The following is a 27,628-nucleotide window of genomic DNA, read 5'->3' as shown; positions in this document are numbered from 1 at the left end:
CTGTTATTGTTTCACACTGTAAATAAATTTACTGTCTTATTGCAAAGGGAGATCTGCGTTCGAGTCCGCTCCTTTCACACACCACGACCCATAGTCTGACAAAATCTACATTTAATGCAAAAGCCAAGATAAATTATCTCTCGTACATATTTTCTCTCTTATTGATATCAAACAAGAGAATAATAACTAAACATTTATTTTAACATGGCCCAGTAAAAACTTATTTTTGTTATTGTTACATTTGCATGAAAGACTAAGGATGTGAGTGAAGGACACAGGAAATATTTCTAGCTCTTCTTCCTCTATCAGACATTCTCTCCATACCTGAGAGTGTCCAGTCTCGAGCCTGGATCCTTCAGTCCAGCCGACAGCAGCTTCACTCCGGAGTTTCCTGGATGATTGTAGCTCAGGTCCAGCTCTCTCAGATGGGAAGGGTTGGAGCTCAGAGCTGAAGCCAGATAGGTACACCCTTCCCCTGTGATCATACAGCCTGACAGACTGCAGACACACAAAACAACCATCCATCTGTCAACAATCATTTTCTGTTTGTCAGATATAACAACAGCTAACTACTTCAGTCCAATCAAATTCATTTAACTTTATTCATAGGTAACACCTTAAAATGTTAGAGACTAACCCACAATCAGACAATCCAATGTGAGCAGGTTTTGGTGATGGTGGGAAGAAGAAATTAATTTTACAGAAAAATACTGCCAATGAAAATAGGCTCCAGGAAGCTCAGCAAAGCCCTGACTCGTTGTTTTTTTTCCCCAGACATAAATAGCCACAATAGTTGGCCATTTCTTTTATGAATAAAGCTGCTATAAAAGTTATCATTTTCTTCTTAAACATGCAATATAAATAAAAAAAAGTCCTAGATCTCTAAACTGACCACTACATGAAATAATTCTTTTAACAGATAAACAAAAATGTGAATATGAAAAATCTTTTGTTTATATTTCTACCCAATTCAACCCAAAATTAAATAAAAGATTATTAGACAAATCTATACAGGTGATCACAGAAAAGTCTGAATCCTGACCTTAGAGTTTCCAGTTTACAATGTGGACCTTTCACTGAAACTGAGAGAAGATTCACTTTTGAATCATGCAGATCATTGTTACTTAGGTCCAGCCCTCTCAAATTAGAGAATTGGGAGTTGAGGACTGAGAATAGAGCTTCACAGCTTCTCTCTAAGGAGTTACAGTGGTCCAGTCTGAAAAATAAAAGATAAACAATTAAACTAACTCAACTTTTGTTAAGGTGCGGTGAGGAGTTACAAAATTCAGTAACATTCAGTCCTGATTTTTTTTTTCTTCAGAAACTTCCTAGTAAGATGTGAAAATAACAGATGAATTACTGCAAAGCAAAATATTACTTTATCTGACCTCAGAGTATTCAGTTTACAGTTGAGACTCTTCAGTCCAATAGACAAATGCTTCACTGCTGAATCATGCAGTTTATTATTACCCAGGTCCAATTCTTTTAAACTAGAAGACTGGGAACTGAGAATTGAAGACAGAGTTTCATAGCTTCTCTCTGAGAGGTTGCAAATATTCAATCTGAAAAAACAAAACAAAACACAAACATCAAAACAAATATTGGTGTCAAACTATAATCAAGTTATAGTGAAGATCTACTACTAATAGCAATATTCAATTTTGATTTATTTTTTATGTTTGTTTTTAAGAATCCCTATTATTTTGTGTTAAAATAAAAAAAAAAGGCTGTTTACTTTATTATGGACATGCATATTATGAAACAACAACAATTAGATACAAATGAACTTAGCCAAATCCTTTAATTGGTTGATTTTCTAAATGAATGAAAAGAAATTAAGACAAGATCTGACCTGAGCGTTTCCAGTCTACAATGTGGACTCTCCAATGCAGCAGAAAAAATCTTAAATCCTGAATCCTCCAGGCTGTTAATACTCAGGTTCAGCTCTCTCAGACTGGAGTACTGGGATCTCAGAACTGAGGACACGCCTTCACATCCTGTCTCTGAGAGGTTAGGAACACTAAGCCTGAAACAACAAATGCAGTTTGTAATGAAAAGAAATCTCTTTATACCTTTATGCACTGAATATATACAAGAAAAATACATATTTATGTAGTTAACACAATAATCAAATCAAATCTTGTATATTTGCTTCCCAGATGACAACTTTTGGTATTTGTTCAGTAAAACCACAATTGCATTTTATATATTTAAATGGAAACCAGTTTGGGGCTGAGAGATTTGGTCAGAGATACTTTATCTGAGGCAATGTTTGAACATATATCTCTCAAAAACTAATGACATAAAAGCAAGTATTTAGTGAAATTAATTTTTGCTATGATCTAAAGAATCTGATTCTGTTCATGTAGGCGTAAGGTTTTCAGTCAGAGGAACATTTTGTGGTCTCTTCTTAGATCCATTAGCACTGAGCATGGCTGTTATAGATTGCAGCTTTCTCTCATATAATCTTTCAGTACTGCTCTGTCTCCGGTCATGGTGCGGCTGTTCTCATATTGTTCCCCTGCCACTGAGAGTGCACCTTGGATGGTTCTTGTATGGCCTTTCTTGCGTACTTCTTCAAGTGGTACAGGCTGTGAGTGTTCGTCTGGCAGTTTCCCAAGGTCTCAGGTATGAACAGCTTGCTGTACTTCTTAGACACCTTATTAGTTGCACCTTTCTGCAACTCCAATAGTTTGCTAACTTGCCTCTGTTCGACACAAATTCATATACTGAGCAGCAGATATATCACTGACTAGATGTTCTTTGTTGTGGCAAATGTATCATATACAAATACCGCCATGGGACCTTAAGCCACATTGCTATAAATACCCTACACTGATTAGGTGGTACTCAATTGCAATGGATAACAACCAAAATGTGTGTCGAGTCAAATTGCTTCAAGTCAAACCTCGTAGATACTAGTGGGAAAGGGATATTATTATAGCAAAAATGTCTTGATGCACGTTCAGTTATCCAGGTAAGTAAATCCCCAAGCGCTGATTCTGTTCATGTGGATGTAGCATTGGCAGTGGGAGAAACGTTTAATCACTCATCTGTTGGGATTCAGAGATTCTTTTATTGCTGCTATATAACCTGCCTTATGATAAATGCATTAATAACATGTTTTACAGTATTATTTTATCAGTAATATTTCTTATAGGATTCATATTGCATTGAGTATGTTTGTCATCACATTGACCTTTCTATTCACAGGTTTAGTTCATTTTATACACATTGCATATCTGTGCTGATTTGGAGTTGATGTTCCATCCAAGAGGGTCTTAAGCTTCACTGGTGAGAGTGTCCAGGTGATACATGTTGAGGGAAGATGAGAACGTAGCAGGTTAATTGCATGCATGCTTACAATACATAAATCTAGCAACAGGCCTGAGCGAAGGCCCAAGTGTCTTCTGCTTTTCTTTGAGACCTGCTGCAATTTAGTTTACTTAGTGATTGATGACGAGGGTCAATAATTAGCCCTTAGAGACCCTGAAGCTTGAAGTTTATTACCTTAAAAGGCAAGTGTTATAGAAAAGAGAAGTTATATGTCTGTTTATAGTTATTAGAGATGTACAAGATGTACCTTTGTCTGTAAACAATGACTGTACACAATGTATTTTTGACCTGTGTTGACCTACGTGGAGGTGTGATCCTCACTGCTATAAAACCCGCATCCATTGTATTTTTGTCAGAGGAAGACATATGCTGATGTTTCCTCTCCGGTGTTAATAAACTCATCGTTTGATTGCACTTTTCTGGGGCCTCCGTCGTTTGTTGTTCTGGTCTCCAATTGATTGATCTCGCTTCACATCCAAGAGACTTCTTCAGTCTCAGCTGACTGCAGGTTTCCCCACTCTTATAAACAGTACATTTGCATAATGACTGAAATTAGCACCATTAATGAACAATGAGTTTGTGAGGTCTGTTCCTTGATCCTTAATATGCAATTTGTCATGACCATTGATCAACAACCACTGATCAAATACCACTGATCACTGATTATGACCACTGATCAATGGCCATGAGTACCATTCCCAGAGAGTTAGAGAATGTCTGCAATCACAGCATTGTAGGATGGTGACAGATAGGCCCGCTCCTCGATACAGAGATGGTCTTTCCCTTTTCATGTAAATTGCCTCTCTGACTCCCTGCTCAAACCGGCGTTCCTCTCTGTCCAGGATGTGTGGATGGTGAGAGTCAGACCTTGAATTCCAATCCATATACATCGGTTTATGGTAGACATCAACTTTTAATTGTCTGCTATTATCCCGTGAACATTGATTATGTCATGTGGATACACTGGATCCACTGGTCCGTGACTAATTCTGGACATCTACATGACGTCCAAACTAGGTCCATGAATTGGCCAGCCAAATGTGACCTAACTTGGAGGTCAATGTGATGTTCAACATTTGAACTTTGTACTGAGTAATGTTTTTAGATGTCCTAAGGATGTCTAGGAAAGGGAATTTAAATGATTAATAAATGTAATATGTTTTAATTTACAAATATTAACATTTTGTAATCAACATAATTTATATGAATATGGATTTTGTATAAACAAAGAACATTTATTTTGTGTTAGTCTATTGATTTAATTAGGGTTAGGTGTAATGTTTTTGGTTACTTTTACATTTTCCTGTTTTTCTTTAACTGGTTTATATATTTTAGTTAATCAATTTATCTGTTTGCAACCAGGTTTAAACTGTCTTTTATTAAAAGGTGGTAAAATATCAAAGTTGAAATCCATGTAAAAATGTAAAATTATAATGGTTAAAATATTTTGAAATTCTTTTTGCTGTTTTAAACTTATGAAACAATTTGTTTCATAAGTTTAAAAGACCATCTATTGATCATTTTTACAAATATGCTGTTTTATTGTTTAAAGACTTAAAGTCTTTAAACAATAAAACAGCACCTTCAATGCACCTTTCAGCAGCACATTTTAGCAGCATGGTGGTGCTGTGATTAACACTGTTGCTTCACAACAACAAAGTCCTTAGTTCGTTTCCACCAACATCTGACAAATGGTGGAATCCCTGGGGGCAAAGACCCTGGTTGGTTTCCATGTTCTCCCCGTGTTTGCATGGGTTCTCTCCTGGTACTTCGGCTTCCTCCCAGAGTCCAAAGATATGCAGTTAGTGGGAATAGGTTCATTAATATTTCTAAATTGCCCATAGGTGAGAATGTAAGTGTGAGTGTGACAGACTGTCGACTTGTCCAGAGTGTACCCTTTTGTCTTCTGCCTTTTGGTAGCTGTGATAGGCTCCAGCTAGAAATTTAAGAACCAAGCACAATAACCTCTATCTACATTTAGAAGCAACGAGTTAAAGGTCAGAATAAAAATTTTAAATGTGCAGATATACTTACAGAGCTTTGTTGGAGGCTTTGACCACTGGCAGCAGCCTCAGAAGAGCCTCCTCTGAAGCAGAGTATTTCTGCAGGTCAAACACATCCAGATCTTTTTCTGATGACAGTAAGATGAAGACCAGAGCTGACCACTGAGTAGGAAACAGTTTATATCTAGAGAGACGTCCTGATCTCAGGTACTCTTGGATCTCCTCCACTAGAGAACGATCATTCAGTTCATTCAGACAGTGGAACAGATTGATGTTTTTCTCTGAAGACAGACTCTCATTGAGCTTCTTCTTAATGTACTGGACTGTTTCCTGATTGGTCTGTGAGCTACTTCCTGTCTGTGTCAGCAGACCTCGCAGGAAAATCTGATTGGTCTGCAGTGAAAGACCCAGGAGGAAGCGGAGGAACAAGTCCAGGTGTCCATTTGGACTCTGTAAGGCCTTGTTCACAGCACTCTGGTAGAAGTGAGTCACTGAAGATTCTGTGGTTTCAGACCTCTGGGAGGTTGTTTGTTGTTCTTCCAGCAGATTGAGTCCAGAGTTGATGAAGGTCAGATGGGCATGAAGAGCAGCCAGAAACTCCTGAACACTCAGATGGATGAAGCAGAACACCTTGTCCTGGTACAGTCCTCTCTCCTCTTTAAAGATCTGTGTGAACACTCCTGAGTACACTGAGGCTGCTCTGATATCGATGCCACACTCTGTCAGGTCTGATTCATAGAAAATCAGGTTTCCTTTCTGCAGCTGATCAAAAGCCAGTTTTCCCAGAGACTCAATCATCTTCCTGCTTTCTGGACTCCAGTGTGGATCTGTCTCAGCTCCTCCGTCATACTTGACCTTCTTCACTTTGGCCTGAACCACCAGGAAGTGGATGTACATCTCAGTCAGGGTCTTGGGCAGCTGTCCTCCCTCTCTGGTTTTCAGCTCATCCTCCAGAACTGTAGCAGTGATCCAGCAGAAGACTGGGATGTGGCACATGATGTGGAGGCTTCGTGATGTCTTGATGTGGGAAATGATCCTGCTGGCCTGCTCCTCATCTCTGAATTTTTTCTTGATGTACTCCTCCTTCTGTGGGTCAGTAAACCCTCTGACCTCTGTCACCATGTCAACACAGTTAGGGGGGATTTGATTGGCTGCTGCAGGTCGTGTGGTTATCCAGAAGCGAGCAGAGGGAAGCAGTTTCCCCTCATGAGGTTTATCAGCAGTACGTCCACTGAGGTGGACTTTCTAGGGTCAGTCAGGATTGTAGTTTTGTGGAAGTCCAGAGGAAGTCGACACTCATCCAGACCATCAAAGATGAACACAACCTGGAAGTCTTCAAAGCTGCAGATTCCTGCTTCTTTGGTTTCAGTAAAGAAGTGATGAACAAGTTCCACCAAGCTGAACTTTTCCTCTTTCAGCACATTCAGCTCTCTGAAAGTGAATGGAAATATGAACTGGATGTCCTGGTTGGCTTTGTCTTCAGCCCAGTCCAGGGTGTATTTCTGTGTTAGGACTGTTTTCCCAATGCCAGCCACTCCCTTTGTCAGCACTGTTCTGATTGGTTCATCTCTTCCAGGTAAATCTTTAAAGATGTCTTCTTGTCTGATGGTTGTTTCTGGTCTGTCTGGTTTCCTGGATGCTGTTTCAATCTGTCTGACCTCATGTTCATCATTGACCTCTGCAGTCCCTCCCTCTGTGATGTAGAGCTCTGTGTAGATCTGATTCAGAAGGGTTGGGTTTCCTGCTTTAGCGATGCCCTCAAACACACACTGGAACTTCTTCCTTAGAGCAGATTTAAGTCTAGGCTGACAATTTTGAAGAGCCTCTGAATAAATAAAAATATATACAATAATAGTAAACACACTTATTTCTTCTCGCTTTTTTCTCTGAGTTTTCCTCAGACTGATGTAGATCTAAAATCATTACAACAAAGACAAAATGTCATGGATTATAACAGCACCATCCTGCTATTAAGGTAAAGAGAAAATGCTTTCAGTCACATTATGACTAAACTGAAAAGCTTCAATTTTAGGGTATCTGCCCAGAGGAAAAGGACAAAAGGTACTTTTGTTATCATTCACTGTGAACTCTTGGTTTCTTACTCTTTACATTTTGGTCGGTGGTTCTTTGCACATTTTCTATCTTGGATTTGAATTTTTTTTAAATTTTTTATTCTGACTCTACTACTTTAATCTCTGCCAAAATATGCTATGAGATTAGCTGGTTATGGTACCAGATTAATGTATTTTAAATATTCTTTTATATTTTCATGTTATCATCTCTGTGTGTTTTAATGATTGTACACAGGGCAGGAGGCATGATGATGACTGATATCTAGTAACACCATCTCCCTTACAATGTTTGTGTTTGGTTTCAAATGGGCTTCTGACATTGATGAAAGATGGGCACAAATATCACTATGTGTGCTAAAGATCACTAATGAGGTTCCTGTTTTCAAATCCTTTGAATTGGAACAAAAACTGGGGTGCAGGGCAGGAGAACACCCAACCCCCACTGCAGAGGCCAGGACAGGAAGCCACAGGTACAAGCCTGAGGGAGGGCAACCCCAGGGTAAGCAATAGAGAGAGTAGTGGAAGACTACTGAGGGGGGTGCCAAAGGGCAGCCTCCCTTACTCTATAAACGTGTGTGTGAGGTATGCTCCTCAGATCAGCCTTTAGCATAGGAATGCATAGGATGCAGGGTACTAATCTCCAGATGCATCTGTAAGGAAAATGGGTAATAAAACGATTGTGTAAAACTTGGAAACATCTCTGCATGATCTCTACCAAGACAAAAGAATCGGAGAGACCGGCGCTGTCTCTCAACAGCCTCTTCTCCAAATTTTGGCACTAACTATTATTAAATTGAATTGTCAAGATGTCCCTACTGCTACAACCACGTTTTCAAAAGAGCATGTGAGGAGAATTCAATAATTCACATTAAATTCCAACTCTAAATTAGAAAAGGGAATATACACCTTGTGACTCTCAGAAGAATGGATCAATTTTTCTTCGAGGGATTCTAAAGCACTCAAGAAGTCACACAAATGATGCTTACATTTTTAAGGCAATCAATTTTAACAACTAAATAAGACTTCTCAAGTCAATACAGCTAAGAAGTTCCAGTTTGATGAACAGCTGTTTAAAACTAATCTGTGTAGTCTGTTTTAAGTCAAACACATATGTGAAATAATTTCTTCATAGTCCTGCATGACTTTTGGATTTTTTTTTTATTTGTGAGCAGCACTGTATAACAAATCCAAATGCATGTTGTAGAATGAAATTCTTGCCTTCTGTTTTTTGTTATATTGATCTTTGAGGTTTTACACTGTCACATCTCAACAAGCCCTGGAAAGAGACCATTCTTACAGAAAAAAAGTGACCTTACCTTGCTGAGCAGATGGATCAGAGTATAAATGCAGTTGAGAGAAAAGAGATTGATCTTTGATCTGAAGATGTCGGATCATTATCCTGGAGGCTTTGTCCCCTTTCTTCCTTACTGTATCGATGAAGCAGCGGGCCTTATCTGCTCTGACAGGGTTCCCTTCCAGTATTGAATCTTTCTCTAATTCATTTAAGACACCATCAGTTACCAGGGCCTCAAGGAGCTGTTTAAGGATTTCTGTTGACACCCTCCAAACAAAGGCTGTTCGCACCCTGACAAGCTCCTCCTCTATAAGAAGAAGAAGAAAGAGACATGAACATGTATCCCACTCAAACTTTGCTGTTTTAAAAGTAGAAACTCTGAATCTTAAAAATCTTCCATCATCTCATATTTAAATACTGAAATTTGAGGTCTGTTGGTTCAAAATTTTTAAAAATGCCAGTTGCTTTCTTTTCCAGGTTTCTTAGACTGGCAGTTCTCATGCAATGGAAATGTGCCAAAGAAGGATTAAGACATTTTGCAACACATTTCAACATGACCATAAAAACTGTTTGCTTTTGTTTGTTTTTTAAAGACAAGTACATTGGTCCCTCGCTTATCACGGACGTTCTAAAAATAACCTGCCATAGGTGAAATCCATGAAGTAGCCAGCTTTATTTTTTACAATTATTATAGATGCTTTAAGGCTGTAAAACCCCTCACTACACATTTTATCCACTTTTCTCAGACAGCCATGAACATTTTCACACTTTCCTCTCTTGTTTAAACATAAAGTTCAAACCTTGGTAGAAAAACAAGTCCAGTATTATAGAATTTTCAGGTCCAGAACATGAGAATAGAGCAGCCAGAGAATTCAACATTAATGAATCAGTGGTACAGAAGTGGAGGAAGCAAGAAGAATGAGTTGAGTAAAGTTTGACTGTTTTGTTTCGCTTATGGTTAGCATCTTTCTCTGCCTTTTTGGTGCTACCGCAAGTGCCTTTAACGGTGCAAAACATTTTATTGACATTGTTGTGTTTGTTAGGGAGAAAACTTACAAACAAAGATACAGAACAGTACTTCACAGTCACGCTGCTAGGGATCAAAGATTTATGTAAATTTGACAAGCTGAACGCATTCTGTACTGTACAGGAGACATGGCACGAGACTGATTGACAATGGTCTACAGCGAATCAGGACGCAGAACACAATGCACTGTAAACAAAACAAAACAAAACAAAGCATGCAAAATTGCACAAAGAAAAATATCTGCAAAACAGTGAGGCCGTGAAAGGTATTTATTATTGTGCAATCTACTGTACAATACAGGGAGTGCAGAATTATTAGGCAAATGAGTATTTTGTCCACATCATCCTCTTCATGCATGTTGTCTTACTCCAAGCTGTATAGGCTCGAAAGCCTACTACCAATTAAGCATATTAGGTGATGTGCTTCTCTGTAATGAGAAGGGTGTGGTCTAATGACATCAACACCCTATATCAGGTGTGCATAATTATTAGGCAACTTCCTTTCCTTTGGCAAAATGGGTCAAAAGAAGGACTTGACAGGCTAAGAAAAGTCAAAAATAGTGAGATATCTTGCAGAGGGATGCAGCAGTCTTAAAATTGCAAAGCTTCTGAAGCGTGATCATCGAACAATCAAGCGCTTCATTCAAAATAGTCAACAGGGTCGCAAGAAGCATGTGGAAAACCAAGGCGCAAAATAACTGCCCATGAACTGAGAAAAGTCAAGCGTGCAGCTGCCAAGATGCCACTTGCCACCAGTTTGGCCATATTTCAGAGCTGCAACATCACTGGAGTGCCCAAAAGCACAAGGTGTGCAATACTCAGAGACATGGCCAAGGTAAGAAAGGCTGAAAGACGACCACCACTGAACAAGACACACAAGCTGAAACGTCAAGACTGGGCCAAGAAATATCTCAAGACTGATTTTTCTAAGGTTTTATGGACTGATGAAATGAGAGTGAGTCTTGATGGGCCAGATGGATGGGCCCGTGGCTGGATTGGTAAAGGGCAGAGAGCTCCAGTCCAACTCAGACGCCAGCAAGGTGGAGGTGGAGTACTGGTTTGGGCTGGTATCATCAAAGATGAGCTTGTGGGGCATTTTCGGGTTGAGGATGGAGTCAAGCTCAACTCCCAGTCCTACTGCCAGTTTCTGGAAGACACCTTCTTCAAGCAGTGGTACAGGAAGAAGTCTGCATCCTTCAAGAAAAACATGATTTTCATGCAGGACAATGCTCCATCACACGCGTCCAAGTACTCCACAGCGTGGCTGGCAAGAAAGGGTATAAAAGAAGAAAAAACTAATGACATGGCCTCCTTGTTCACCTGATCTGAACCCCATTGAGAACCTGTGGTCCATCATCAAATGTGAGATTTACAAGGAGGGAAAACAGTACACCTCTCTGAACAGTGTCTGGGAGGCTGTGGTTGCTGCTGCACGTAATGTTGATGGTGAACAGATGAAAACACTGACAGAATCCATGGATGGCAGGCTTTTGAGTGTCCTTGCAAAGAAAGGTGGCTATATTGGTCGCTGATTTGTTTTTGTTTGTTTTGAATGTCAGAAATGTATATTTGTGAATGTGGAGATGTTATATTGGTTTCACTGGTAAAATAAATAATTGAAATGGGTATATATTTGTTCTTTTGTTAAGTTGCCTAATAATTATGCACAGTAATAGTCACCTGCACACACAGATATCCCCTAAAATAGCTAAAACTAAAAACAAACTAAAACTACTTCCAAAAACATTCAGCTTTGATATTAATGAGTTTTTTTGGGTTCATTGAGAACATGGTTGTTGTTCAATAATAAAATTATTCCTCAAAAATACAACTTGCCTAATAATTCTGCACTCCCTGTATAAAGTGCTTTGAGGCAACGTTTGTTGTGATTTGGCGCTATATAAATAAAATTGAATTGAAATTGAATTGAATTTAGCAAAGGACCACTATATATACATAACGATGTGTAAATGCTTTGGCAATTTTTTCAAAAAACATTACAAAAAGGGAAAGGAATCTACCTAATATCTAGAGATCTCATCGCACAAACCACTGGTCTCCTACCTGCTGATGAAGCTGCTTTGATTAGTGGTTCTTCTACAGGTTCTTTCATCATCTTTCTATAAAAACATGAGAAGATGATTTCACCAGAAGAAACAGTGAACACAGCCTATGTGACACCGTGACACATTGCCGTGAAAAAAGTTTGAAAGACTAGTCTAAAGATAGTTAAAAGTTAAGAAACAAGGATGGTGTTTTAGAGCTACTTGGAAAGGCTGCCGTCACTCCAGTGCCATCTTGCATCTTTTAGACAGTTGTGTGGATAAACTTTATGAATATACCTGCACTCACACACACAGGCGTATAAACAGGTACTGACAGACGCACACTATCTTGGTCAGCTGCTACCTCTAAAAATGTCAAGTATCATTAATACTGTGTGTGGCTCAGTAACATTTAATAATTATTATTTAATGTCACTCATGCTTATTCTGGTTGTTGCTGTGGTTTCCCTGTTTTGATGTTATTGGGGGGGGGGGTTCTGTTGTTTGTTTTTTTCAGCGAGTGATGAAGAACATTTTCTTTTCTTCCTCTAGCCCGCTTCTTTGATATTTTTCTGTGCTCTTCTGTTAAATATCTCCCCAACTTGTCTCTCTTTTTTTTCTTTTCCGTCCCACTTTGTTGTCCATTGTGACTTTAATAACTCAAAATAAAACAATCCAAGCAAAAGCCATAATGGTTTTGGGAAAATAAATCACACTTATTTTTTTTAACCTTCAGACAAGATTTCTGATTACTACACTGCCAGACAGTAAAGGAAAAAAAAATAAAACAATAAGCATCTGAAGAATTACATGCTTTAACCAAACACATCAACAAACTGGATCGAACCATCAAGCTCACCAGATGGACATAAAAGAAAATAAGTTATTATTCCTGGACTGCACTATGCTCATTAAAGCCTGAATGCCAAAGAAAACAACACACACAGACTAGTAACTACTCTTACTAATATGTACTTATATAAACTGCACCTTCATTAAGTCAATACAGACACGGAAAAGAGACATCCCTTGTATTAATTAGGTGATGTTAATGCTAGTTTATCCAGGGACATTTAGTTAAAACTGATTTTCTAAACCCTCTTATGATAACGATGAAAATCTGCACTTGAATCATATATTGATTATTTGATTTTAATCTACAGTGGTGATGTACAGATGCAAAACTACAAAAACTGTTTATTTGTCCAGCAAATACATGTTACCACAGACACCTGTAACAGAGTCCACAGACCCATGGCCACACATTTCAACCCCCACCCATGCCTTCACTCATGTGACCCTAATAATAAGGTCATGGGACTCAAGGTCAACGACTCTAAGTACCACCTCAAAACCAACAACCCCACTGCAGGTTAAACACCAGGGTTTTCTCGTCAGTTAGCTTTACAGATTGCTCTTTAAAAATGTAATTTAATTTCATGTTTCTAAACAACAAAGTGTATTTTAAGTTCTTTAAACAGACAGTTTAGATAGGATCAAGGGAATGACGTGTCTGCAGCTTATATAGAACAACAAATAGTTAAAACAGTCATCAAGAATTCATGTTACTAACAGCTCACCTTTCTGAAGCAGAAAACTGTTTTCCTTTAAAATTATTTAAACATTCTTCTGACCAGTCACTCTTTAAGGACACAGTCCTGGGTTCAGGTCCAGGTCTCTGATGGATCCTAAAAAAGTTCAGCTCTTCAGTAAAAACCACATCACACATAAAGTGAAAATTTTAGATACTTTAACAATGACATGAACTTACTTTTTATCCAATGTATTTTTTCGTCCTAAATCACGAAAGAAATTCTTCATCCGTTTGCTCTTAGATGAAACAGTGGGTGGAGGTCCAGGCTGGTTCCTGTGAATAATGATGGAGCAGTGATGTGAGTGCTGAGCTGTGACATGGAGAAGAGTCATGGACAGTTAGAGATGGTCATCTCACCTCTGAGCTTTGGTCTGGCTCTCATGTTCCCCACACAGAGTGCTTTTAGAGGAGGGACTCCTCCTCTCTGTCCTCACACTGATCCATGCTGCTCAATTCAGCTCACACACACTTTCTACCTTCACCTGCAGAGGAAACACAAATCATTCATGTGCACATCAACTGAAATCCTCCTTTCCATCATGTGTGCTGTCCAAATATCAGCTGCTTCTTTCCTGCTTCGTCTCAGTGTCAGCTGAGAGAATGACAAACCCACTATGTATCAACATTTGATGGATGATGACACAGAAATGTGAAATGATATTGACTTAAATCTGTCCTAATGATAATGAGCTTTGATGAGATTTGATGAGTTGTGACTGTGTGAGGTGTTACTATGATGTTGAAACACTGGGGCTCAGCCCAGCCCTGAAATCTTTGCTATTTTCACTTGCTAACAGCTCTTTAAAGTTTTTGAGTGAATTTAACAGGAAAGTGAATGTAAATGTGAGACACTGTGTGCTCACAGCTAAAGGCTGCAGTCAGCTGTGTTAGAGCGTCTTTCACACAATGATTCTTTAATAAACACTCAGAGCTCCATGTTGATGAAGCAGTTGCACATGATGCTAAACAATGTTCTGTGTAAAGCTCATGATCTGGATGATTGATCGATAATGGATTACTTGTACATGTGTAATGTGTAAAGTCTAATGTCTCACGAGAACACCTTTACTGTTTCTACCCATAGTAAATGCCACTGTTTTATTCAGAAAAAAACATTGCGTGTTTTTTTTAATCATAATTCTGGCCTATTAACACAATTTAAAAACTGGTATATAGTTTGAAGTCCTCACTTTCGAATGGAGACTCTGGGTTGCTGTATCTTCTTGCTTTGTCTTAAACTGGTCATGGGACTTTGACTCTGCCACTTCATTAACCCACTGGGGTCGAGGGATGCGACCCCAGTGGGTTAATGAAGTGGCAGAAGATGGTGAAGGTACTACAGCAGAAGTTAACCATGGTGATAGACTGGATGAACTGACAGACCTGGTGAAATAATTGATTCAGTCTCAAGCAACAAGAGATGGACAAAGAATCAGGAACACAGATGAAGACATAAGGACAGTTTATGAGGAGTTGCGTCAAGTGCAAACCCCTGAACTAGACCTGAGGTGCAGGGTTGATACATGCATGTTATTCTCAGGATTCATTTTTCAAAGAGCAGAGAGACAGCTTAAAGGTCAAAAAGCAGATAAAGAGAAGACGAAGAACCTTGGCCTAATTTTAGATCTGTGCTAGGCTCAACAGGTTCTTTTTCCAGACCACTGTCTCATCAATCAGGATATAGGTCTACTATCTCTAGCAGCCACTCAGTCAAAAGAATAGAGGCTGTAGCTGAAGCTGCTGCAACTCAGAAGGTCTTGGCAGCGTTGGAGGAACAAGAAAGGGAAGAAACAGAACTTCAAATGTTCGAGGCTGAGAACCTAGCCAGACAGCAAGAAATCGAACACACACATAGAAAACTTGCACGTCAGAAGAAGTAAAGAAGCTCAATGCTGCTAGAGCTCGAGTGAGGGTCTATGATGAAGCTAAAGAAAACATAGAAGCAACTGATTTGTTGTATGGTATTGAAATACCACCAGAGCTTCAAGTCACAACCCATTCTCTCAATGCATCAAATCCCCTATTCATTCCTTAATCCCTAGTGGTTACAAGTCAAGCTCCTTGTTCACAACAGTTACCTCAGTTTTAGAAGAATAGCTCAGATCTGGTTAATATGCTAGTAGAAGCTATGAGTGCAACACGGCTCCCAACATCAGGGCCTGCAGTGTTTACAGGAGAACTCTTGAAATTTAAAGACTGGCAATTATACTTTGAAACATTAACAGAAAGAAAAAACATTCCAGAGACTGAAAAACGATATTACCTAAGAAAGTACTTAGATAGCACAGCAAAGAAAGCCATGGAAGTATTTCTTCTACTGGGCAGAGAAGCAACATATGACTTAGCCTGGAAGCTTTTATAGAACGTTTCGAGACCCATTGTTAATTGGGACAAGCTGCATGCATGGCCAAAGATATATTCTAAAGATGCTCACGAGCTATGAGAATGTGCAGACTTTCTCAAGAGCTGTGAGGCTGCGATCCCCCACGTTAAGATTCTGGAGGTCTTGAATGACTGCACTGAAAGTCAAAGGATTCTGTTTAACTTTCCATTTTGGTTGGTTTCCAGCTAGAATTGTAAAGTGATGGAAGTCAAACAAGTGAAGGCTGAGTACCCACCATTCAAGGTGTTTTGTTGACTTCCTATGAAAGGAAGCAAATCTTGTTTGTAATCCCATTTCCTCAATACAAGCACTCAAGAGTGTTGAAAGTGAGAAACCAAGGCATCCATGAATCCAAATAGTTCAAGCAAAGACTCTGACCACAAGCACAACGCAAAGGAGTATTCCATCATGTGTTTCTGCAAAAGGATAGGATACATCCTAGACAAATGCCGAACTGTTCAGGATCGTGTTACTTTTGAACACACACAGAAGCTTTGCTTTGGATGTTTGAAGACTGGTCATCACTCAAGAAAATGTGATAACAAAAGAACATGTGAGAAATGCCAAAGGAGACATCTGACATGTTTGCATGATAACAAGTTCAAAGACTGTCAAAAGCCAAAATGGAGGTAACATCTCAAAGGACAAGGCAGACACCACAGAAAGGGCTGCAACAGCAACTTCCAACAGAGTCATCCAAGAGGGTGTAAGCACACAAACATCCTCTTTCTTGCCAGTCTGAGTATCATCTACTAAGCAGTCAGATCAAGAACCGCTAGTTTATGCACTCTCAGACATGCAGAGCGATACAACCTTCATACTAGACGAAGTAGCCCAAGACTTCAAAAAAAAAACCCAAAAAGAATATCAGTCTGCGGATATCCACAATGTCTGCCTAGTCAAAGGTTGTACCATGTCAGAAACTGTCAGGTCTACAATTGAGGGGATCAAACTCAAAGAAAAGGATTCCACTACCACCTGATTTTGTCACGATCTGCGGGTGCAGACCGCATGGAGGGTGTTTGGATGACCTAGGTGCGGACACAGACGAAGGAGGCAAAACTTTTACTGAACTCAAAGCAAGCCTTTATTAGGGCCGGTAAAAAGTAAAGCAAAAATAACCAAACATAAACTATGGCAATGACCTAAACAAAGATCCTAAACTGGGAAACAACTAAAGACTAAGAATTACTAAGACTGTGACTTTGAACTATAACTATGAGCTATGGACATGACATGAAAAGGCAAAGAACGGAATTCTGGACTGGTACATGAAAGACTATGTGACATGATCATGGGTCATGTTGACCCAGCATTCTTAGTTTTCGTGTGTTTTTGTATTTTGTTCTTTATCTATGCCATGGTTCCTAGATTGTTCTGTTAAGATGTTGCTTCTTTGATTTCCCTTGTGACTTTACCCCTGTGTGCCCCTCTGTGTATCTATGAGTCCTCGTTTCCCCTCCTTGTGTTTTATTGCATGTTTTCCCCAGCCTGCTATGTCTGTGCTCTCCCCGTGCTTTCTCTCTCCCTGTGGTCTGCCTCTGTGTGCTTCCTGTTTTACTTTGATAGTCTCCCGTCAGTGTGTGTCAGTGTTGTGTTTGCTCCTGCCGTGTCTCATTATGGTTATCAGTGTCACCTGTGTTCCCCGTGTGCTCCCACTTCCCTCATTAACCCTCTGTGTATTTATGTCCACTTCTCCCTCAGTTCAGTGTCGTGTCATCAATGTCTCTTCCCTGAACCTGTGTGCCTTTCTCTGTGTTCCCTCGGTCCTCAGTTTAGCATTCCCAGTTTAGTTCTGTTTCTTTGTAAAGCCTGCAATAAAGCAGAGATTTTGAGTTCAGCTTTTGTCTCTGTGAGTTTTGCATTTGGGTCCTCATCTGCCTGCACACAGCTAGTTCATGACACTATGAAAACATGACAGGAGCAGATAATTCTCCAGAGTCTGGAGAACTACGAATCATAACGTGTAGCTTAAGTGACAGGGATGGTAACAGATGACGCGACAGTGAACAACTGGAAACAGACTAAATACACAGGAAACACATGAGGAAACAGCTTACACAAATGCATATAATGACACAACGGAAATGTATACTAAGCACACAACATGAAACAAAACTTTCAAAATAAACAGGAAACAGGAGAGGACGCAGACTTGATATGAGCTAGGCAAACATTAACCACACAGACATGAAACATGACAGCTTAAGACATGAACTAACAAGATAAACTAAACACAGAAGGTGTTTAGTTTAGTTGGTCACAAAGTGACCAAATAAACAGAACTAAAGACTAAGCAAATTAGGAGCTTAAGATAACTAGATGAATCTAACAAAATAATGTCATGCTACAAAGAACCTCAATCCTATCCAAATAATAGAAGCCACAAGAACTAAACATATCTTCAGTAAAAACATAAGTCAACAATACAGAAAATAAACGCAAAATGCTGGTTCACAGACCCAGCCTGTGGCAGTTTTCACACAACAGTTTATCCCAGTAAACAGGCTCCACCAGACCTTCCAAAAGTGTGGGGCCCGCCCCCTAGGGGGGGCGCAGAGCCATTGCAGGGGGGACGCGGTATGAAAAAAAGAGGGGGACAAAACGCTTGGACACTGCTAGCACGGGGCGTCCACAGAAACGCAAAGCAGGAGATGAAGCATAGCCTAATATGTTTCCAAACCAACTTAATTCTAAGCCAGAGACTAGAAAATATGGTGAAGCATATGTTCCCTTTGGGTTCACCTGCAGAAGTGCTGAGGTAGGTCTCCCCTGCAGAATTGGTTTTTACCTGTGTCGGGAGCAGCGCTGGGCTGTTCAAATCACGGACAAACAGTATCCCACAGGTGTTTATGTTTTTAAACCAATTTTGCACATTTTTTGAAAAATGCATTGATAGCAATGTTGAATATTATTACACATGAAAAAAATAACTACAGTAAAATAATCACACCCCAACGCCTCTGCCTTTCTAAATGTAGGGACAGTAACTGCGTGTGTGTATGTAAGCGTGTAAAACCTGAAGATAGTCAGATTAACAGTAACAGTATTTTGTCTCTATCTGCCATTCTGCAAATTCATCTCACGTAAACAATAACGTGGCGCACAGCGTGTCGTGAAAAAAGGCACATACCTTTGACGTTGCGTGACGAACTCTGTAATCCTCGTCCACACGTAAGCGGGAAAAAAAGGACTTTTAAAAAAATCTCCTTTTTCGGTGATTCGAAACGCCGTTTAGGTGTGGACAAAACAGCTGCGTTTTCAAAAATACCCGTGTACACTGAAAAAAAGGCCATGTTGGATTTAATTGATTCAATAGTGGACATTGGTTGCACACAAATGTTTTGCTTTGGCAGAAACTTAAACAACTGAGTTAAATCAACACAACTTATTCATAGTCAATAAACCTGTGCATTTTGTGTTCATAAAACGCGATTGAAACATGTTTAGATTAAGTAAATTGAGCTCTTGGAATATTTTAATCCTTCACAATTTTGTCATTTTATTTCAACACTATTCAATAGCTTTTACCCCAGCACTACTTGATCACTTAAATACTACATGTTGTCTTCATATTACATAATTTTCAACAAAGTCTAGAGTCTGGTTAACATAAAAGTTGAATGGATCTACAACAACTAACATCCTCCTATCTTTATCCTGGTTGCAGGGGCGCTGGGTTACTAGGCAGGGTACACACTGGACAGCTCACCAGTCAATCACATAGAGACAAACAACCATTTGCATTCATAGCGAATTCCAAATCACCAATCAACCTAAGCTAAATCTAATAACTGCATGACTTTTAACTGTGGGAGGACACCAGAATACCCAGGGAGAAACCAGTGCAAACTAGCCATATTGTGGATTTGAACTCAGGACCTTCTTACTGTGAGACAACAGTGCTAACCACCATGTCACCAATCCAGGGTTGACAAAAGTAGGAAAGCTATGATTTCAAGGCTTGATGCAGAATTTTCTGTACGTTTTTGTCCTTGACAGGTTAAACCACAATAAAAAGCAATAGCATACACGTTGTGTGTGTGTAGTGATCTGCCTCTTATAACTCTAGTGATTTTCCTGCAGTTTGAAATCTCAGGTGATCTTGTAAATTTCACGAGTCCAGCAATTAACCACTCCTACAAGATTGTATCATGTCATCTCAACAAGAACAAATTAAGTTGTTGAATTCCGTACAGATCCTACATGATTTAATTACGTTCAAGATAGAAAGAAGAAAATTTAGTGTTCAATTTACAAGTTAGACTTTTTTAATGTAAAAACCACCCAATTTACTTCTTTCGGTATACCAAAAAAAGTAGAGGCGGCTGTACGACTTGACTCAAACCACGATCCAAAGCGTGCGAGACTGAAATCCCGTGTAGTGTCGCGAGATTTAACATTGCTATATCATTGACTTACTTCACTCGAACATATGTCCAATTGAATCTACCCGCTCTGCATATTATGTATTTTCTACACTATATAGTTACACTTAACTTTAAACCATGAGGCAATTGTGTTAAATACACGCAAGATGCTTACATAAATCCAAGAGCTGGCCAATCCCTTTTTTTCAGTGTAGGTGCGGATGTAGCGTGAAAGAGTTAGTAGTTTATTTTTACTACTACCTGTAATTTATTGCAGATTACTTGTATTTGCTTAATTGTTTGCTTAATTGTGTGTTTGGAGGATGTGTTTGTGCGTGTGCGTGCGCGTGCGCGCGAACATTTGTGCGAACATTTTTCTTGTAAAACAAAGGAGGGCCTAGCAAAAAAAGTTTGGGAACCACTGGATTACACATTCCAACCTCTGAAATGGCAACATCTAGAGCAACTGTCAGAAAAGATTCCACCACAATTGGATTGCGAAGTAGGCCTTTCAAGTAGGCTTGTCAACGAGCCCTTCACCCAACAGAGAACCTGTCTGGTGATGAGAATCATCCATATGCATAGCGAACTAATCTCGGCTGGACCATTGTTGGTTTCTCACATTTAGCAAGTGATGACAACGAACCAATGGTATTAAAAGGTGCCACAGTTTGAACCAGATAACCGACTGGCATGCTACATGCTATGCTACACGGTGTCTACCATCCATACAAACCCGGCAAGATCCGTGTGGTTTTTGACTGTTCTGCACGCTACCAAGAAACCTCTCTAAATGACCATCTTTTGACAGGTCCAGACCTGACTAACACAGTAGCTTACGTGTTTTGTCAATTTAGAAACAGTCCAATGGCCTTAATGTGTGACATAAAAAAATGTTTCACCAGTTCCATGTTGCAAGGGAATGATGCTGCTGCTGTGAGTGACGTCACAGACTAGCAGCATTTAGGCTACGTTCACACTGCAGGTCTTAATGCTCAATTCCGATTTTTTTATCAAATCCTATTTTTTTTGTCTGCTTGTTCACAGTACAAATAAAATGTGACAGCAAATGCGCTCTAGTGTGAACCCTCAAAGCGGCCCGCATGCGCAAAAGAAGATGTCACACACAACGCACGCTGTTTAGACCCAGAGCAAACAGTACTGTTTGACTGATTAATATTAATTAATATAAAGACTTGTTTCGGACTTTGTTTCCCAATTTTGCTTTAAGTTATAAAGTTGTTTTGTTTTTTACATATGGCCTAATAATGATCCTTATTGCTGTTTTAGAGAGGAGCAGTGCTTCATATACAGTATAGATAGAATGTTCACGTTTCTCCAACGTTGTCTTCCCAACAGTTTCACTAACATCTACACCGGATGGCAAGGAAGCCTTTGCGATGTCTAATCGGGCGCTTCTCCGGCGCTGATAATTGGCGTCTGACTTGTGTCAGTGACGTAAAAGATGGATTTGATGTGACTTGACCATTCAAACAGCAGTTGCTTTCTGAAACATCAGATTTGAAAATATCGGATTTGTGCCGTTCACACTGTCATACCATGGTCGGATATGAGTTGCATAGGGTCAAAAAAGTCGGATTTGATCCACTTTCGTCTGCAGTGTGAACGTAGCCTTAGTTACTCAGCATTACATTTAATCCTTATTATCTGCTCCTCTCACTTCACTTTACCTCTGACAACAAGAAAATTTAGCCAACAGTTTATAAACTTTGGTGAAATAAGGAAGAGGCATCAACGCTGTCACCTATACTGTCCTACAGCAGGACAGTATAGGTCAGGGGTCTGCAACCTTTTACACCCAAAGAGCCACTTGGACCCGGTTTCCACGCAAAAGAAAACACTGGGAGCCACAAATACTTTTTGACATCTAAAATGAAGATAACACTGTATATATTGTGTTTTATCTTCATGCTTTGTGTGAACAACTAAGGTGTGCTGCTTATGAAATCCATGAAGTGCTACAGAGAAAATTTAATTATATTTATGTAATCAACACATTTTGAACTCTTAAAGAAATATAACAAAAGGAAAGACACCAACCTGAACTAAAATGATCCATGTAGCAAACAAAAACTGTTGTCAGCCGCCACCCTTATATCGCCTTTGGGCTGTTGGAGCCTTGACCTGACTCTTAAAAAATAATTGGAAAAAAGCACTATGCTGCTGAAAAATGGATATTTGCAAAATTCTGCCTAAATATGTATTTTACCTGGTTAATGCGTGCGGCGGGGCGTGGTTTGCAGCGCCGCTGCAGGGGAGGCGGACGCACCTGAGCGACACCCGCAATCACGCCTCGCTGCCTTTACGTCTGCGCTATCTGTGCTGTTGTGTTGTTGGTGGTGTATGTCAGGCTGTGAGCTGAAAAGCTACAGCCGGCTGTATGCGTACAGCAACCGTGTGTGAAAAGTGCTCAATAAAGAGATGCTGAAAAGCATGCTCATGGAAACATGGTCGGGTCTGCCGTGATTTGTTTACAATGGGACTTCTGCTCCTGAACCTCTGTGCACAGAGTCCACAAATCGGGGCTATACGAAGTCAGTTTACACAGGACTGTCATCTGTCTGGCGTGAACGGTGTTTGTCTTTAACATAGTTCACGGTGGAGAACAGCTGCTGACATAATGTGGATCCGAAGATCCATAATTGGCCTACCTGGGGTTGAAAGTCTCGATAAATGCACGGCGTTTGTCAAGCGGTATACCGGCTTCCGCGAGTGTGACTCTTATTTTGAGCAATGAAAAAATAATAGAATATAATTTTATTTTTATATTTCAATATCACAATAATCTTCCATTTTAGAACTACGAGTTAAAAAGAACTAACATAAATAAAATACACTTCAGCTAAATACTTCTATTTATTTGCCCAAACCACGCGGAGCCGCACTATAAGGACTAAAGAGCCGCATGCGGCTCCGGAGCCGCAGGTTGCCGACCCCTGGTATAGGTGAATAGTAGACTTAAAGTACACTAAGTCAAAGACAGAAACCTTACTTAAACACCAAATATTCACCAGCTGTACCTCCTGATCCAGGATTCAAAGACGATCAGCAGAGTTAACATGTTGGAGAATTGGGCTTTCCAGTTCTTTCAAACACAGCTGTACTCAGAGAAACAGATGCAGAGACAGAGAAACATCATTTGACTGAAGAAGAGTTCAGCTCTCTTCTTCAAACTCTGTAGAGACACAAGAGACAGGAGCATCAAGGGATGCTTTGAATGACCATGTTCCTGTTAAATACAGTTACAGTTTTAACAGGATGTTTTACTGAAACTGTTTGAAAACATATCTTTGTTATTGTTACTGCTACCTTATATGTACTTGTTGAATTTAAGGAATATTTTGGAAGAATCAGTTACATAGAATCTTTTTCCGTGTTGTGTGTTGTAGAATGTAACAGCTGAACTTTTTATTTGGGTCCTAACAAGTTGCACAGGAAGTCAGAATCAGGCCAATCAGATCTAAACCTACAAACCCACAGAGCCAAGAGCAAACCTTTCTCTGCATTTCTGCCTGTGTTAGAAGAGGATGTGGTTTCACCGAATATGTACACTTCCTGTGATCATAGTCCTGCAAATGTTTGTCCAACTTACGGGCCCATACAGGTGTTAAACAACAGAAAATGTGGTTGCTAAGCTGTTGCTAGTTGTGCTGATGTCACACAGACCAGGATGAGGTGGAGAATAAAACAGAGAAACCTCAGACTGTTCTCTTCTTCCTGCTCAGGTCAAAGTTTATCTTCTTGTTCATGTAACACCTGAGAGATTTGATGTTTTCACTTCTGATCTTTCAAAGATTAGCTTTTTTTGCTCGAGTGGAAGAAAACTGAAGTGATTCCTTCTGAGCTCCTGATATTACATCTTGTCTTCTGTTTGTGTTCTGGTACTTTTTCAGCTCCAGGGCCTCACCTAGGGGGAGGGGTGAAGGTGCCCCCATGTCTCTAACATCCTCTCAGTGTTGGGATGGTGAATGAAGGAGTTTTGTGCAGTTCCAGCAGAGACACTAAAACACAGCAGTGATTGTGTCTAAAAAGACACACATGAACTAAATACAGTGAAGCTGCTGTTTGCTGAGTGTAATCAAATGTCTGAGGGAGCTCACTGCATAGGAACATTTAAATCTTTCCTCTTTTATTTCACTGTGAAGGCTGAACCCTCTCTGAAATCAGCAGCATCATTTCAGCAAGAGGTTTACAGTCAAACATTTCTAACAGGAAGTGATCAGAAGTCTTCAAAAGTCTTTGAACCCTGAAATGCTGAGAGCAAATCTGCTGTTCCAGCTCAGCTGCTGATCATAGTTTCCAGCTGCACATTCATCACATCAGAGAAACAATCATTGTATAACTGGATTTCAGTCTACATGTAGTTTAGCTGCAAAATCAACTTTTAGACAACAGAAAACCATTGGAAAGAATTTTTACACTGCATCGTTTTTAAAACTGGCACTGGGGTTGGCTGGGTCTGGGGCGGGTTGTCTGCTTCCTTCTGGATCACTCCTAATTACGGGAGGGCACCTGTCCATCCACACTTCAGAGGGTGGACTAGAGGTGGATGAGTATCTGTGAAGTTTCTGTAAGTGTAGCCAGGCTCAGGGGTTTGTGATGACTTTCCCCCATCCCAGTCTTTTTCTCAGCTTTCTGCTTATTTTTGTTCTTTACCCTGTATGCTCCGGCATAGTCTCCACTACATAATGACATAAACATTTTTAAAAAGTAAATAAATCAAACAGAAACATTAGCAAGAGGATCCTATAGAGTGTCCATGGTGCTTCTCTTGGGAGAGTAAATATATCTGGCACTACAAAGCATCCTGACCATAATTCTTATTTCTAATACTGCTGAATAGCACAGGTTAAAAAAAATTGTTACCTTCAAACATTCAAACATCTGGAAAATGTCCCACATTCTGAACCACAAACTCCATAATGTACGGAAAACACCAGTGTGTGAATGTGAGAGTGAATGAATAGTGGAATTGTACAGCGCTTTGGGTGCCTAGAAAAGCGCTATATAAATGCAATTCATAATTATTATTAACTAAACAGTTATTTTTCTACAGTTCATCAGGAAATTATTTACATTTTTTTGCTTCAAACTACAAACACCAGGACAGTAAACATTTCTATAAACAGCAGCTGAAACTTCCAGAAACTAAAGACAAAACACTCAGCTCGATGCTTCAACAATGAGATTAACTATGAACCTGCTGTTTGTAGCCATCTTTTATACACAGGCTGAAGATAGTCTAGAGTGGAAATGATCATTTACACCTGCTTAGAGAGATTTAATGTTAAAACACACATTCTCACAATCAGGAGGAAGAGTGTTTAATGGTTGGTCCAATGCTCTGGTCATTGGTCCAGCTGTGAGTCTATTACCATGAACTATGGAGCAGCAGATTTGTGCTGTTTGTGCTGGAGCTAAGCTGCACACAGCTGATGTTAGCCAAGAAAACATTACACACTGAAAAACATTACCTTCATATGGAGCTTCACTCAGAAATGATCATCATCAGTCACGAACACAAAGTCAAGGAAGGTGAAAGCAAACTTTGAGCAGGATGGAAAGAACACGAGAGGCGTCCACAGACCAACATCACAGCAGTGGTGTGTGGTGACTTCTAGACAAAGGCAAGCAGTGAAGATACCAACCCCACCCCCAACACACACCAAACAAAAATCTACCACTACTGAGCAATTTAACAAGATAAACTGGATCCAGTTAATGCTTATGCCCTCATTTTTGTACACTTATTTCAATTTTTCTTTTTTTATTTGGTGATCATTTTGGCTGTGTTATAGCTTGTGGCATGGAATTTTGCAGAAAATCTTCTTTTCAGTCTTTTTTTAAAAAATGTAATGTTTTTTATTCTTACATGTCATCCATACTCTGTTGATGCATTTTGCATGCTTTCGACACCTTTATGGGCAAAAATGTACATACAGAAAATCTTACTCTTGAAAGAGACTCACTGAAATGTCATATTAGCTCAAGCAGCCTTTAGCTACTCTGATATGTGCTGTGTGCTTGCAAGTTTATTTCTGTTCAGTATAACTCATCAAGTGCTTCTCAAAAGGGACTCATAACTGGGCGAGCAAGGGGACGAGCCTGCCCAAATGGTGGCCGAGCTGGCAGCCACACAGCAGGAGCAGGTGGCGGTGTCACACCGCCAACAGGGAGACCCCCAGGACAAGGAGAATTTGACCTCTCTGATCCAGTCCTGACTGACACTGCTGCCACCCTCGCCAGCGTTCCTCAGTGGCGTGAGAGTGGCTGAGGTCTAGACCGCTCCAGGACCCATGTCGGGCCCTAGGTTGCGACCAGCAACGATGCAGCCTGCGACCCAACTCCTTGGGTGGTAGCAGCTGGTGCCCGGCAGGGGCCTTCACCTGTTCCGGTTCCCTGGAGAAGGGCCGCGGAGCAGCCACTGTGTCCTCGACCAGAACTGGAGGTCAAGGCACCTCCCCAGCCAGAGGTGGAGATCAACAGGGTGCGCGAGGGACTTGCCAGCCTGAGCCGGATGAAGTTGAGGGATATACCCAGTCCGAAGTCGGTGTGCTGTATGGACAGGCTGTGCTTCCACCAGAGGCCAGCGTGCTGTGTGGTCCTGCGCACCAGCTGCCTGTGAGCTCTGGCTCATGACCAGGCCTGCAGCGCTCTATGCCTAACCAGTCGCATTACACCTCGCCTGCTCAAAGTCTGTGCTCTCTCTGCTGTTGTTGTGATAGCAACCATGAGTGCTAATAAACGATGCTGAAAAGCATGAGCATGAAAATACCATCAGGTCTGCTGCCGTATGTTTACAAATGTCTTTTAGAGCTTTGTTATAAAGTGCCATCAATTAAATATGGCATGTACGTTTTAAATGAGCAGTCCTCATGTTTAAATTTAAGCTCTCTTCTTCCTCTCCTATCTCTTGTGAAGTTAACACTCTGTCCTTTCTCTCCTTGTGAAATACAGCAGATGGAACTTTAGTTGCAACACACTTTGAGACAAACTGCAAACAAATAGTTTGTATGTTTGCTGATGTTTGTCGATAGAATAGTTGATAGAAACATTGCATTTAAAATGACCTGCCACTTAAAAACATTATTCTCTTCATGCTCGCTCCTCTTCAGCATCTCCAGTTAGAAACTGAAGCATTGCTTCACAGCATGAACCTCCTGTGACCTCCTCAGACCTTACACTGGGTTTATTCATTCTGCTTGTCAAAGGAGTTTGCAAAGAAAAGCATCTGGACTTCTTTAAGTTGCTTGAAGACGTTTCACCTCTCATCAGAGAAGCTTCTTCAGTTCTAAGGTCAAATGGCCGACAGTCCCAGATTTAAACCCAGTGGGAGTATCCCCCCAAAGAGGGACAAAGGACCCCCTGGTGATCCTCTAATCACATGCGCCAAGGTGTGAAAGCGGGTGTGGGACCTAATCAGCCAGGGTTTCGGGTGAGCTCATTGTGAAACCTGGCCCCACCCTATCATGTGATTTCCTGAG

General features: G+C 40.3%; 1 protein-coding gene and 1 long non-coding RNA gene across 2 annotated transcripts; both read right to left on the bottom strand.

The window, feature by feature from the left end:
• Positions 1-1,557: 1,557 nt before the first annotated feature.
• LOC116310644 lies at positions 1,558-13,773 on the bottom strand. The gene is made up of 7 exons (XM_039603656.1): positions 13,728-13,773; positions 13,548-13,643; positions 13,357-13,464; positions 11,796-11,851; positions 8,728-9,012; positions 7,003-7,164; positions 1,558-1,562 (listed from the first exon to the last, which is right to left on the bottom strand). Exons 2-7 carry the CDS (start codon positions 13,595-13,597, stop codon positions 1,558-1,560), a joined length of 666 nt encoding a protein of 221 aa, XP_039459590.1. The 5' UTR covers positions 13,598-13,643; positions 13,728-13,773.
• A 55-nt stretch (positions 13,774-13,828) lies between these two features.
• On the bottom strand, positions 13,829-25,865 carry LOC120438819. The gene is made up of 3 exons (XR_005612180.1): positions 25,619-25,865; positions 23,165-23,319; positions 13,829-13,852 (listed from the first exon to the last, which is right to left on the bottom strand). It is a non-coding gene; the product is annotated as an uncharacterized LOC120438819 (long non-coding RNA).
• Between the last annotated feature and the right edge of the window lie 1,763 nt (positions 25,866-27,628).

The sequence above is a fragment of the Oreochromis aureus genome, linkage group 3 (assembly GCF_013358895.1).
Source record: "Oreochromis aureus strain Israel breed Guangdong linkage group 3, ZZ_aureus, whole genome shotgun sequence".
NCBI lineage: Eukaryota > Metazoa > Chordata > Actinopteri > Cichliformes > Cichlidae > Oreochromis > Oreochromis aureus.
This window is presented reverse-complemented; position numbering and strand designations above follow the sequence as displayed.